At 44.2% G+C, this 13,953-nt stretch overlaps 1 protein-coding gene across 1 annotated transcript; it reads left to right on the top strand.

Moving 5' to 3' along the window:
- Positions 1–5,774: 5,774 nt before the first annotated feature.
- PANX3 (pannexin 3) lies at positions 5,775–13,594 on the top strand. The gene is made up of 4 exons (XM_053593103.1): positions 5,775–5,955; positions 7,874–8,016; positions 11,284–11,498; positions 12,955–13,594. Exons 1-4 carry the CDS (start codon positions 5,775–5,777, stop codon positions 13,592–13,594), a joined length of 1,179 nt encoding a protein of 392 aa, XP_053449078.1.
- Positions 13,595–13,953: the final 359 nt, after the last annotated feature.

The following is a 13,953-nucleotide window of genomic DNA, read 5'->3' as shown; positions in this document are numbered from 1 at the left end:
ACCTAAGGAGTATACATTCTTCTCAACAGCCCATGGAACATACTCCAAAATAGATCATATACTAGAATATAAATGAAACCTGAACAAAATTTTAAAAATTGAATTATATCTTGTATTATCTCAGACCACAAAGTAATAGAGGTGGAACTCAACTCCAAGAAAAACTTTCATCACCACACAAAGACATGGAAATTAAATAACCTTATATTGAATGACAGCTGGATCAAGGAAGAGATAAAGGAGGATATTGTTAAATTTCTCAAACATAACAACAATGAAGCTACAACTTAAAACCTGTGAGATACTGCAAAAGCAGTCTTAAGAGGGAAATTTATCACATTAGATGCCTACATCTGAAAAACAGAAAGACAGCATATCAAGAACCTAAAGAATCATCTTAAGGAAAAGGAAAAGGAAGAAAAATCTAATTTCAAACCTAGCAGAAGAAAAGAAATAATCAAAATTAAATCATAAATAAATGATATTAAAAACAAAAGAATCATTCAGAAAATTAATGAAACAAAAAGTTGGTTTTTCAAAAAAATAAATAAAATCGATAACCTTTGGCCAGACTAACTGTGAAAAGAAAAGTAAAATCTCTATAAACCCAATCAAAAATGAAAAAAGGGAAATAACAGCAGACATCGCAGACATACAAGAGATCATCTCCAACTACTACAAGAAACTCTATGCCCAGAAATTTGGCAATGTGGAGGAAATGAACCAATACCTGGAATCACACCACCTCCCTAGACTTAACCAGGAAAAAGATGATCTCTTGAACAGACCAATATCAAGCACTGAGGTTGCAGAAACAATAAAAAAGCTTCCAACAACAACAACAAAAAGCCCTGGACCAGGTGGATTCACACCAGAATTCTATCAAACATTCAAAGAAGAGTTTGTACCTATACTTCAGAACCTATTCCAAAATATTGAGAAGGAAGTGTCCCTAACACATTCTTTGAAGCAAATATCACCCTGATTCCAAAACCAGGAAAGGACCCAACTACAAAGGAGAATTACAGACCAGTTTCACTAATGAATATAGATCAAAAATACTCAATAAAATCTTACCCAATAGACTACAGCTACACATTAAAAGAATTATACATCACAATCAAGTAGACTTCATCCCAGGGATGCAAGGCTGGTTTAACATACACAAATTTATAAATGTAGTTTATCATATCAATAGAAGCAAAAACAAAGACCATACAATTCTCTCAATAGATGCAGAAAAAGCATTTGATAAATTTCAGCATCCTTTTCTAACAAGAACACTTAAGAATATAGGCATAGGTGGCACGTTTCTTAAACTGAATGAAGCCATCCATCACAAACCTCCAATTTGTTGAATTAAATTTCATATGCAAAGCAAAGCCAGTTATTGGTGTAAAAAAGTGCAACATCCTATTTCTTTTCATATTTTCTTTCATTTTTTAATACATAAACCCACAAATATATATAATATAATTTTTCACAAATACATAACTGTGATATAACATGCATATTTTTGTGTGCACAATTCTTTGTTCTTTATTCTTTCCTTTCTTATTTGGTGACATTGTACCAATGCCACAGTCATGACACATACAAACACCTAAAACAGCGTTTCTTCATGGTCTTCTAATGTTTACATCTGTGTGCATTAAAATTCAATCAGTCGAGCTCCATTAACACTGACATGCACGGCTTGTCAGGGTACAGACTGTACTCCTTTTGGAAATGGTTTCTCGGAAACCACCACATGACATTCTCACCCCATCTACATCCCTCTGATTTGGCTGCTAACTATCCTCCCCAAAAAAGGATCCCTGCTGTGTTAGATCACAGAGCTTCAAGTCCAGGGAAAAACTAATGATGATTTCCAGATCCCTGACGGCAACTCACATTTCTATAACAACTGCACATTTGAAAAACATTTTCATACACATTATCCCATTTTATGCTTACAACATACCTTGGGAGTTGATATAATTACTCTTCATTTTATAGATAAGGAAATGACTTTTCACTCAGTAAGCAGTATAACTATAATCATGCCACACTGTACTCCCTAGATTTGTAACAATATCGTATTTACATTATCACGATCTAGTGAATATTTTGGGATTGCCTATATGAAAAGGAAGATTAAATTTCAGAAGCAAAGCACATGTCCAAATCTATGAAATAAAACAAAAAAAATTATCTCTAAATATGTGGAAAGGTTGTAGGCAGTAAAAATTCCAAGTCTAGCCCATTTACTCTAACCATCCTGACCTCTGGCTGGTCTGACTCCTAGAGAATATTACTAATAATGAGATGAGTAAAACACAGAAAATAGTTCAATGGGCATACCTGGCCCTACCAAAGGACTTCCATCTTGACAAGAATGGCAACAGAAAATTACTCTACAGTGACACATTTCATCATCAGGGAATAAACCCGCCAGGGACCCAGCTCCCCCTCTTCTAGGGATCTATCTGAGCACTGTAGCAGGGGGTCTGGTCTTGATTACTCTCATTTTTCTTAATCTTCATCTTCACACTTTCATCAGAAATTTGTCATTTGTGGATCTCTGCAACTGTTCTATTATTAAAATACTGATGAACTTTGCCATGGAGAAGACCATCATCTCCTATGACAATGACATGTCACTGTCACAGCTCTACTTCTTGCTTATATTGCCATGGCCAAGTGCTACGTGTTGACCAGCAACTGCTGTCATCACACTCATCAAGTCAGCTCCTGCAGGTAATTATAGTATTTAATGGAGTTGGTTGGCTCAACAATAGACACTGTGCCTTGTATTAAAATCATACTATTATGAATTATTCATCAGTGCTTTCTTTCCTGGGTGCATGTATGGTGTTAATATGAAAAATTTCTTTGTGGCTAGATTTGACATCATGGCTACTATTAATATTACATGTTTCCTATACCTTTTCTCTCCAGCATCCTCCCAGAGGGCTTCCCAGAGGGCAAGCTCTAGGATTTTTCTGGGGTCTGATGCATTCACACTCCTGCTTTGCTTTCCTCATCTTGGTTACTCCAGAAAAAAAAACAAGTCCCATGGAGAGAGAATATTAGATCAGCCCTGCGGAAAGGGCCATGTGGTGAGGAAGTTAGGCCTCCTGCCACACTGAGGCCTTCTGCCAAAAGCCAGGTGAGGAGCCATCTGGGATGTGAATCTTCCAACACCAATCAAGACCTCAAATGACCAAAGCCAGTATCTTGACTGTAATCTTGTGAGAAACTCTGTGCCACAGCAACCCAGATTTCTGACCCACAGAGACTGGAAAATAATAAATGTTTGTTGTCTTAAGCTGTTGACTTTTCGAGGAATTTGTTACATGGGAAATAGTTAATGCACTTATGAAGAAATACTCAAATTCATTAGTTATCAAGAGAAATACAAATTAAAATAATAAACCTCACTTTACACCAGTAGCCCTAAAAATTCTAGTCTTGAATATGTATCCCAACTGAATTTTCTTGTAGGATCATAAGGGGAAATATATGTTATTTGTGGTACAAGTAGCAGAGCCAAAATGAGTATCTACCCATAGGCAAGTGAGCAGGTTAGAATGTATTCAGCAGCAATAGAAATACCAGATTAGCTGTACATAGCAACACAGAGTGCTGGGTTATTTTTAAAAGTAAGAAACAAAATGAGATATAAAACAGAATATTGCTTATGTATATTAAACTTATAATGCACAGACTTTGGGGTATGGTGTAGTATGTCACGGCAGGCAAATGCTCCTGCAGCAACAAATAGGAAAGGCCATATTAATTACAAAAACCGTATTTGTGTGAACATCAGTAAGCTACGGAAGAAACGAATACAAAATGAATTGAAATTCCAGAAGAGATAGCATTGTTTTTGTAAGATAATTAAAAAATCTCGAGAAATTTTTATCCTGGAGGAATTTTCTGCTTCTGGGGCCTTGGTCCAAGCAGAGAGACTCTAAGGAGAAAAATGAACCATCAAAGCTTTTAATGGCTGTTACAGAGTGGAGTCACAACCTGAAACTTGAGGGACTCAAACACACAGCCAGTTTTCCCCCATACAACAGTAGGGATGTGGTGTGTAGACTGAGGACCAGAACAGAAGCTTCTAAAATTCAAAGTGAAACCTCCTACATTCTGTGGTGCTTTCAAAACAAAGACTCTCCAGAAGGTCACTGAACTAATACAAACTCACTGAGCCAGTGTCTGCTTCAAAACTTTGCCAGATTTTGATGCTACTTACATGAAGGGGTGTGTGTGTGTGTGTGTGTGTGTGTGTGTGTGTGAAATATGTTGGGGTAGGCAGGTAGAACATACAGTACTTTATTCAGCAGCTTGTTAGCCTGATCAAAAACATTGATCAATTGAGAATGCCAAGCTCAAATTTAGAATCCTCAGACTCTCCCAGGCCCCTGGCCTAATCCCTGTCTCTTCCCAACCTAGACAAGGCCCACACTGCAAAAAAACTCAACAATTACATGTGTGGACACCTCAGGACTTTCATTCCATCCAAATCCCCAAACCAGCTATTCCTCAGGCCTACCAGTGCACACCACCAACACAATCTTCCCTGGAAGGATGTCCCTGAAGAAGGGGCCCACAGGTGCTGGAGGCAGGCTGGGGCCTGTGGCAGGGCATTACAGAGGTCCTGGTGCTAGAAGAGTGGTTTAGAGTGGGTTAATAGGCTCTGAGCAAACACACCCCCTTGGCCCCACGGACTCCTTACCTCCTAGGAAGGACACAGCCAATAGGAACCAGAGTAAAGCCCAGCTTAAGGCCCTTTTGCCAAGTTTAAGGCCAATACTTGAGATAAGAGTATGGTATTCTCCACCCATAAGCCCCACCAAAAGAGCTGACACTTGCCCTACTTTACCGTTCTTAAAGCACCTGCACAAACAATGCTTTTAATCAATCCCCACAACTTTGTAAGATCGTAACATACTTCCATCTGGGAGATGAGAAAACTGAGCTAAAAGTGACTTGCCTGAAATCACACACACACAAATGAGTATTCCAAGGTCTGCAGCAGAGGAGTCTCCCCTCTATTCAAAGGTCATGCTCTTTCCACTACTAACTGCCATGCGTCCCCCAGCTCTCAAGAGAACTGATAGGCTAAAAAGGAATTGGAGATTGTAAATACGTGGTTGAAATGTCTCGGAGAAAGACCAGAATCAGGGAAGGCAATTTAACACCAAATACAGAGCAGTTTTTTGGGGAAAAAAAAAAAAAAAAAAAAAAAAAACCTGGGCCTAGAGCAAAAATCATCACTGGGACAAAGACGACCATGTAGGGGTAGCAATCCTAGCTGGGTCTTGGGGGCTCCATCCCCACTCCAAACCACAAAATGAGAGCCTACAACACATGCAAGCACTCCCCACCCAAATTCCACACCAATTACATGGGGGGCCTGGCTCCACAGCCCTCCTCTCTCCACCACCCTGCTGAAAATACTTTATTAATGAGAGGGCAACATAAAGCCACAGGACACATCTGTTCGGACACAACCCGCAGAGCAGCCTGGCACCAGCCCAGGTGAAGACAGACCCTCCTCCAGCAAAGACCCACTAAGGCTAGGCCTCCCTCTAATTACCAGGGTGCCTAGCTCAGGACCTGTGCAGTTATTTAGAGAGCCATTGCCTGCTCCTAGCACAGATACCCATGAGCCTGGGGCAGCAGGCACTGTCTGCTCAAAGCCAGCTGCCTAAAGCTGTCGCCTCCTCACTCCACTCTCCCGGGATCACTCCAGCCACCACTGCACGGGCAAGTTCAGCAGCACCATGTCTCTTGCAAACACAGCTGCGGAGTACATGCTCTCTGATGCCCTGCTGCCTGACCGCAGGGGTCCCCGCCTCAAAGGCCTGCGCCTGGAACTGCCCCTGGACCGGATGGTCAAGTTCGTAGCTGTGGGCTCCCCATTGCTGCTGATGTCTTTGGCATTCGCCCAGGAGTTCTCCTCCGGTAAGTCGCTTCCAAGGCCCAGTGAATGAGAGAGACTCCACTTCACATCAGGCTCTGCCCGTGCTCGGAGGTGAGGCAGCACCCACAGCCACTGTGTCTCATAATTTGGGGCTGGACTAGATAACCCAAAGGGCAGATAGTGTACAAGCTTTGGACACCAGCAAAGGAGACGCACCAGAAAGTCTGAGAATTCATCTCCAAAATGCTACATTTAACCAAAAAACTTGTGATTTTAGTATTCATATATATTTTTGTGTCATTTTAATACTTAAACTATAATTTTCGTTTTCATCTGGATGAGAGAGGTTAGAGTCCCATAATCTTTTCAGGACCTCACACCTCTCCTTCTTAGCCACTGTGAATAAGTTTCTGGCTTCCTCTGAGCCCCATCTTCAGGGTTGCTGATTTGAGAACAAACATTAAGTGTCTGATGGAACCTGGCCCATTAGGGGTGCTGGACAAGCTCACTGCATCCTCTCCACAACTGCCAACACAGTCATGAACACACACACGGATCTAGTATTTCGCGTGCTGAATTAACTCAGCAAATCCACTACCTCTGTTAAACAGAATGTGGACTTCCTGAGACTTCTGGCTTTCTTTTCTGCCTGCGCCGTCAGCTTATTATACTTCCCACTGAGGTGTGCCACCCCCACCACTGCCTCTTGGTTCATCCCCAGAAGGGGAGAAGTAATGGTTCCCACCTCTGCCCTTCCTGGAGAATAACAGGAATACAAAAAGCCAGAGATGCTCCTCCAAGCTCATTCGCCTATCGGCTCTGCTTGCCCACCTTTTCTTTTGATTTGGGATCAGAAATCCAGTAATTAATCCTTTATATTTACAGCCTAAAAGTTGTCTGCCGTCTCAGGAAGGAGACATCACCATTACACTGTGAGGCTTCTGGTGCCAGGCTGTGGGAACACAGGGACCCCCAAGGCCCACCAGTCTGGGAATCAGTGGCTCTGAGAACACAGAACCACCAGCCCTAAGTCAGTGCACTGATAGGCCTGGGCCAGACAGGGGAGTGCTGTCAAGGTGTACCCTGTCCAACTACAACATAGCAGTGCCCAACACAGAAAACGGGGGCATCAGAAGAAGGTAGTGCCTGCCGGACACAGAAATCGGCCAAGAGTTGAAAGAGTTGTGGACGTGACTGACCCCTTAGAAAGCTGTTAGATGAGTGCCCCCAGGTTCCCATTGCTCCACTCCAGCTCAGGGCCAATAAATGTTAGAGGAGTGCCCCCAGGTTCCCATTGCTCCACTCCAGCTCAGGGCCAATGAGTGTTAGAGGAGTGGCCCCAGGTTCCCATTGCTGCACTCCAGCTCAGGGCCGATGAGTGTTAGAGGAGTGCCCCCAGGTTCCCATTGCTGCACTCCAGCTCAGGGCCAATGAGTGTTAGAGGAGTGGCCCCAGGTTCCCATTGCTCCACTCCAGCTCAGGGCCAATGAGTGTTAGAGGAGTGGCCCCAGGTTCCCATTGCTGCACTCCAGCTCAGGGCCGATGAGTGTTAGAGGAGTGCCCCCAGGTTCCCATTGCTGCACTCCAGCTCAGGGCTGATGAGTGTTAGAGGAGTGGCCCCAGGTTCCCATTGCTGCACTCCAGCTCAGGGCTGATGAGTGTTAGAGGAGTGCCCCCAGGTTCCCATTGCTGCACTCCAGCTCAGGGCCGATGAGTGTTAGAGGAGTGCCCCCAGGTTCCCATTGCTGCACTCCAGCTCAGGGCCGATGAGTGTTAGAGGAGTGGCCCCAGGTTCCCATTGCTGCACTCCAGCTCAGGGCTGATGAGTGTTAGAGGAGTGGCCCCAGGTTCCCATTGCTGCACTCCAGCTCAGGGCCGATGAGTGTTAGAGGAGTGACCCCAGGTTCCCAGTGCTCCACTCCAGCTCAAGGCCACTGCAAAGCTGTATTTCTGTTCCAGGGTCTTCAATAAGCTGCTTCTGTCCCAGCAACTTCAGCGCCCAGCAGGCTGCCTATGTGGACAGCTCCTGCTGGGACTCACTGGTTCACCATGAGCTGGATGAGCCTGGCCAGTACAAGATGAAATCTCTCTGGCCCCACAAGGTAAAGCAGCCACACTCTATCAGGCCAGCTCCATGGCTGACTGGAGGGGACAGGACTGCCCCGTTCTATCCCCTCTTGCCTCTGCCCCTCACCCCCACCCCACTTATTTTGGTTGCTAGCTTTGATGTTTCAGGCATGTGTCAAACATCTGGTGATCTTTGGCTGCCCACTTTTGTCCGATGGCAAGGGCTGTGCTCATGGGTGAGGTCGTAGACAGGCAGCCTTCCGTTTACAGTGACCCTGTGATCTATTTCGTTGGAAAAACCTCAACTCTATAGTCCTTTCTCTTGGGCCAGCTTTCTCCAGGAAGAGTCATTCAGTCCTTAATTTGCAGAGATGGAGGGGTGCAGTTGGAATTTAAGCTGGCTGCCCACCCTCTGAGGGCTCGGCTGTGGGTCTCACTGTTCAGTGTCCATTCATCTGCTCCCGCAATTATCAGTATGGCTCTGCTGCCTTGATGGATGTGAGAGTGCAGAGTTTAATCTGGTTTAATCTCTCTAGAGAGCAAACTTTAAGACTAAAGAGAGGGCCACTTGAACAGCTCACCTTACAGAAAGGTTCTGTGGGCTTGTTTCTCACTTCGACCCCACCTGCACTCTCATTTTCAGACGTCCCCAGTGTGTCCATTTCCTGAGGCCTTCCGGTTCTGTAGTGCAAACCAGCTTGATTGCCCCCACCCCAGCTTCCTGTCCTCCCCACAGGGTAGTACCTTCTATTCTGCAACTATTTCCCAGTTTTCAGCTTTCTGCTCTCTTGTCACCTCTCTTGATCTCTTTGTCCTTATAAGATTCCATCTTTTTTTAATCTTTTATTGTCATCTCAGTGGGGGTTTATGACAGACTAGTGGTGACACATATATTCAGTTCACAAAGTCACACAGCATTTTCTAGGTATGACAATTTATAAGGCTTCAAACTGCCACAGTTCTAAGATCCAGGCAAAACCAGAGATGTAAGGGAAAGGGTTTGTGAGCTTTCTATCAATAGAAGTCTAAGTGGGATTTAAATGGTAACAAATTCAATCACAGAGGGGGTTCACATGTCAGAAAAGGGTCAAATTGATAATCAGGATCTTTAAACCCAAATTCTCTGCCTCACTTTAAATCTACAAAAACTGAATCCTTTGGGGGAAAGGGCTTATTTTCAAGAAATGTCATTTCTTAGGAGTAAAAAAGTTCTAATTTTCTCTCATGGTCTCACAGTCAGGTACCTTTCCTAACATAGCTGTCTTGCTGAGTGCAGAAAATATACACACCCTTTCTCCTCAAATACACGTGTTGTCTTTCCTCTTTTCCTTCAAACTCTCCTCTAACAAAGCATCCCTGGTTCAAAAAAAAAAAAGCTGTAAGTCAAGTGGTCATTAAGGGAGTAAGCTCCAAACTCAGCTAGTTCCACACTCTGGCTCTCCCACCTACTGGGCGTACAGCTTGCACAAGTTACTTACTCTTTTCACGCTTCAGTTTCCTTATCTGTCAAACAGAGATACATACTAACCTGATAGCATCCCTATGAACATCAAATAAGTAAATGCATATTAAACCTTTACACAGAGATTTTACTGCAGGCAAAAGAGTGGGGTCAACGGTTTGAGGTGTGGTCAATATGATGAGGAAACCTAAGGAAAAGTGCCTATAATAGTTAGCTAGGGCTGCTGTAACAAAGTATCACAAACTGCGTGACTTAATCAATAGAAATGTAATAGAAATGTACGGTTTCACAGCTCTAGAGGCCGCACAGCCAAGATCAACACGTCATCACTGTTGCTTCTTCTGAGGGCTGTAAGGGAAGAACCCTTCAGGCCCTTCTCCTTGGCTTACAGACACATCATGCTGGGCATTCCTATGGCCATGTCTGCCTCTATCTGGATTTTTTTTTTTTTTTAGAGACAGAGTCTCACTTTGTCACCCTCAGTAGAGTGCTATGGCATCACAGCTCACAGCAACCTCCAGCTCTTGGGCTTAGGCGATTCTCTTGCCTCAGCCTCCTGAGTTAGCTGAGACCACGGGCGCCCCGCCACAACGCCTGGCTATATTTTGCTGCAGTTTGACTGGGGCGAGGTTTGAACCCACCACCCTCGGTATAGGGTGACACCCTACTCACTGAACCACAGGCGCTGCCCAGGATTTTTTTTTTTTTTTTAAGAACACCAGCCATAAGGAATTAGGGGCCACCCTATTCCAGTATGATGTTATTTTAAATTCATTAATTATACCTGCAAAGCCCCCATTTCCAATAAGTTTTCATTCAGAGGTACTAAGGCAGTGGTTCTCAGCATTCCTAACACCACAGCCCTTTAATACAGTTCCTGAGGGTTGTGACCCACAGGCTGAGAACTGCTGTACTAAAGATTAGGACTTCAACATATTAAAGGAGAATTGACACAAGTGTAGCTAATAATGTAGCTGAAAACAAGATTTATATCAGCAATTCTCAACCTGTGGGTCGTGACCCCTTTTTAACAATGAAAATACATTGCGGCATTGGGAAGGTTGAGAACCACTGGTTTATATGCATTCCTAAACGTCAGTTTGCGGGCCAGGTGTGGTGGCTCACACCTGTAATCCTAGCACTGTGTGTGTCTGAGACCAGCTTGAGCAAGAACGAGATCCATCTCTACTCAAAATAGAATGTATCAGCTGGGTGTTGTGGCACATACCTGTAGGCTACTCAGAGGCTGAGGCAGGAAGATCCTTGAGCCCAAGAGTTTGAGGTTGCTGTGAGGTATGACGACACCACTGCATTCTACCAGAGAAACAGAGTGAGACTCTGTCCCAGAAAAAAGCCCGTTTGTGTATCTTTGTAAGTGAAAAACTTTCCCCAAAGAACTCCAAAAAAGTGTCGGATGGTGCAAGCATTACCACGAATCCAAAATTCAGAAAAGACCGCTGTGCATCATTGAAGACTAGAAAGGTTACATGGAGACAAAATGTGACTTTCCCTCCCCTAGAATGTCATGGCCACTGTTGGCTGTGTTCTCTGGCTAGCTACTCAGATTAACATTTGGAGGGGAAAGGTAGGGAGAGCCTGCCTCTCTCCCTCCCTCTCCCACCCCGCCCTAGGCCCCTAGACAGATGCAGGAGCAGATAAATGGATGGGGGAGCCTGAAGATAACACATCCCTTCTCTGCCAAAGCTCCCTGTACTCAGCCAGGGCAGGAGAGCTGTCTGCGCAGCCTTTCTCTTAGAGGCCGGAAAAGGGAGCCCCTCACTCAGAGCTATCACCTGGTGCTTGGCAGTCCAACCCTTCCTCAGCCACTCTCACCCCACAGGCGCTCCCCTACTCCCTGCTGGCCCTGGCCATGGTCATGTACCTGCCAGTTCTGCTGTGGCAGTACGCGGCGGTGCCAGCCCTCAGCTCAGACCTGCTGTTCATCATCAGCGAACTGGACAAATCCTACAACCGCTCCATCCGCCTGGTGCAGCACGTGCTGAAGATCCAGCAGAAGAGCTCCGACCCCCACATGTTTTGGGATGAGTTGGACAAGTGAGTTCTCTCTTCCACCTTTTTCTGAAAAATTCAGTCAACCATTAAAATGGGGTCTTTGCCTGGCCATCTTTAAAGTAACTTCTATGCCATCCTTCTCAAGAGTGCAAAGTGTGGACACATCATCTCCTTATCTTTCTATCATTTCTGTAAAGGGAGAAGAGAAAGGACTCTGCCTCTAGTGTACAGAAGCGCACACAGAAGGGCTTCATCCCTCTAAAACACCACTTCTGTACCCTATTCCCCTTCACTAGCTCCCTCCACACCTACCAAAAAAATGCCAAAATTCTCCTAAATATTTGTCCAAGGCCTTCTACATAAGGTCACCAACTACTTTTTCAACTAACGACCAGGTAAAACCTTCCACTCCACCTAGGCCATCTCCTTCTTTTCCCCTGAACAAATCACTCATTGATTTAATCATTCCTACATCTGTGTACCAGGCAGGTGTTCTGGGTGCTTCTGATAAATCTGTGTGTGGTGCAGAGTGTGGGCAAGAGGACATAAAGCTGTACCTGGATGGCTTACATACTGCAGGGGAAAAAATAGGGAGTAAAAAACATGTCAGGAAATAATAAGGAATATGAAGAAAAATGTAAAGGGGGACTGGCAAGCCAGAAGGATGAAATATGGTTTTAAATAGAATGTCCAGGTGAGGTGCCCCAAGAAGGCAAAAGGACAGTTAAGCTAACATTTGAAATCATATCATGTCCTATGAATGCACTCGTTACTCCATCATCTGATAAAAGGTCCTCTCTACCCTGAAGCCCAGCTTTAAGCCAATAGTCTTTGTAAAGGTCTCTGAACACTCTAGCCCACACTGTTACCTCCCTCTCCTAAGTTTTGCAGCTACTAAAGTTTGAGTCCATCAAGTCAACAAATCAAACCCCATCCTTATTTCATATTTGGTTGTCTTATCTGCCCCTTCCCCATAAGCCGGGCTCTAAGCTTCTTTTGAGTGTAAGCAGAGACCAGCTGACATGTACCCAAACACCACAGCTCTCAACAAATACTGTGACCACATTTAATTACATAAAATTAATGGACTGGCCTAAAAATCATACTCAGACTACACAGGCCAAGAGTCAGAATGCACTTATTTAGACTCTCAGTCCAGTGCTGATTTCATAAGCCTATTGTTTCCGAAACGTCCTGCTTTCACTTACAGCTTCAGTCTGCCTCGCTGGGCAGAAATCCAGTTTGACTACTCATTACTCATTGATCATTCGCTGGATTTATCACATTTCAGTCAATGCCTGGAGAATCAAGCTATGCTCACTCGCCTTTTTCCTTTTTTTTTTTTTTTTGTTCTGAAGCACGTTTATGTTCAGGGAAGGCAGATTTTCATGTAAGCCAAGAGTGCTATGTTGGGAGCAGAGATCTTCTGTTCCTTTCCCACAAAGTTCTCCTGAGGTACGATTCTAAATGGGCTGGTTTCCTTCCTTCCCCTGCCCAGGGCTCGGAAAGAACGATACTTTGAATTCCCTCTGCTAGAGCGATACCTGGCCTGTAAGCAGCGCTCACATTCACTAGTGGCTATCTACCTCCTGAGGAACGCGCTCCTGCTCCTCTTCACCTCGGCCATCTACCTGTACCTTGGTCACTTCCATCTGGATGTCTTCTTCCAAGAAGAATTCAGCTGCTCCATCAAGGCAAAGCTGCTAAGTGACGAGACCCACGTTCCTGATCTGATCACATGTAGGCTGACCTCCCTGTCCGTTTTCCAGATTGTTAGCCTCTCCAGTGTAGCAATATATACCCTGTTGGTTCCAGTGATAATCTACAACCTCACACGGCTGTGTTGGTGGGACAAACGTCTCCTATCTGTCTATGAAATGCTTCCAGCTTTTGATCTTCTCAGCAGAAAGATGCTGGGATGCCCCATCAACGACCTCAATGTGCTCCTTCTTTTCCTCCGAGCGAACATCTCTGAACTCATCTCTTTTAGCTGGTTGAGTGTCTTATGTGTGTTGAAGGACACAACCAGCCAGAAGCACAACATTGACACAGTGGTCGATTTCATGACTTTACTGGCTGGCTTAGAACCCTCAAAACCCAAACACCTCACCCAGCAGGGGTGTGATGAACACCCATAGTTAAGAGATCATGGAGCAAGAAATTCTGTGGAAAGTAAAAGTCTTTCTCCTTCTTCACAAGCCACACACACTAATACAAAAAAAAAAAAAAAAAAAGACAGAAAGAAAGAAAAGAAAAGAAAGACAAGCTTGGATTCAGCTGAATCATCCTACATTATGTTATCCTAAAGATAAGAAGCTATAACAAAGCCAAGGAAATAAATGTGAAAGCTGAAACTGAAGAGTCAAAAGAACCAAAAATTAGATCTATTCTATGAAGACAGAATAAATAAAGTCTACAAGGAAAGAAGATTCTAAAGGCTATTTATAGAGGCACATTCTTCTCACTACATTCATTCCATCACCCTCTAAGATACACA

This window comes from Nycticebus coucang, chromosome 6, assembly GCF_027406575.1.
Source record: "Nycticebus coucang isolate mNycCou1 chromosome 6, mNycCou1.pri, whole genome shotgun sequence".
In the NCBI taxonomy this organism is placed as follows: domain Eukaryota; kingdom Metazoa; phylum Chordata; class Mammalia; order Primates; family Lorisidae; genus Nycticebus; species Nycticebus coucang.
This window is presented reverse-complemented; position numbering and strand designations above follow the sequence as displayed.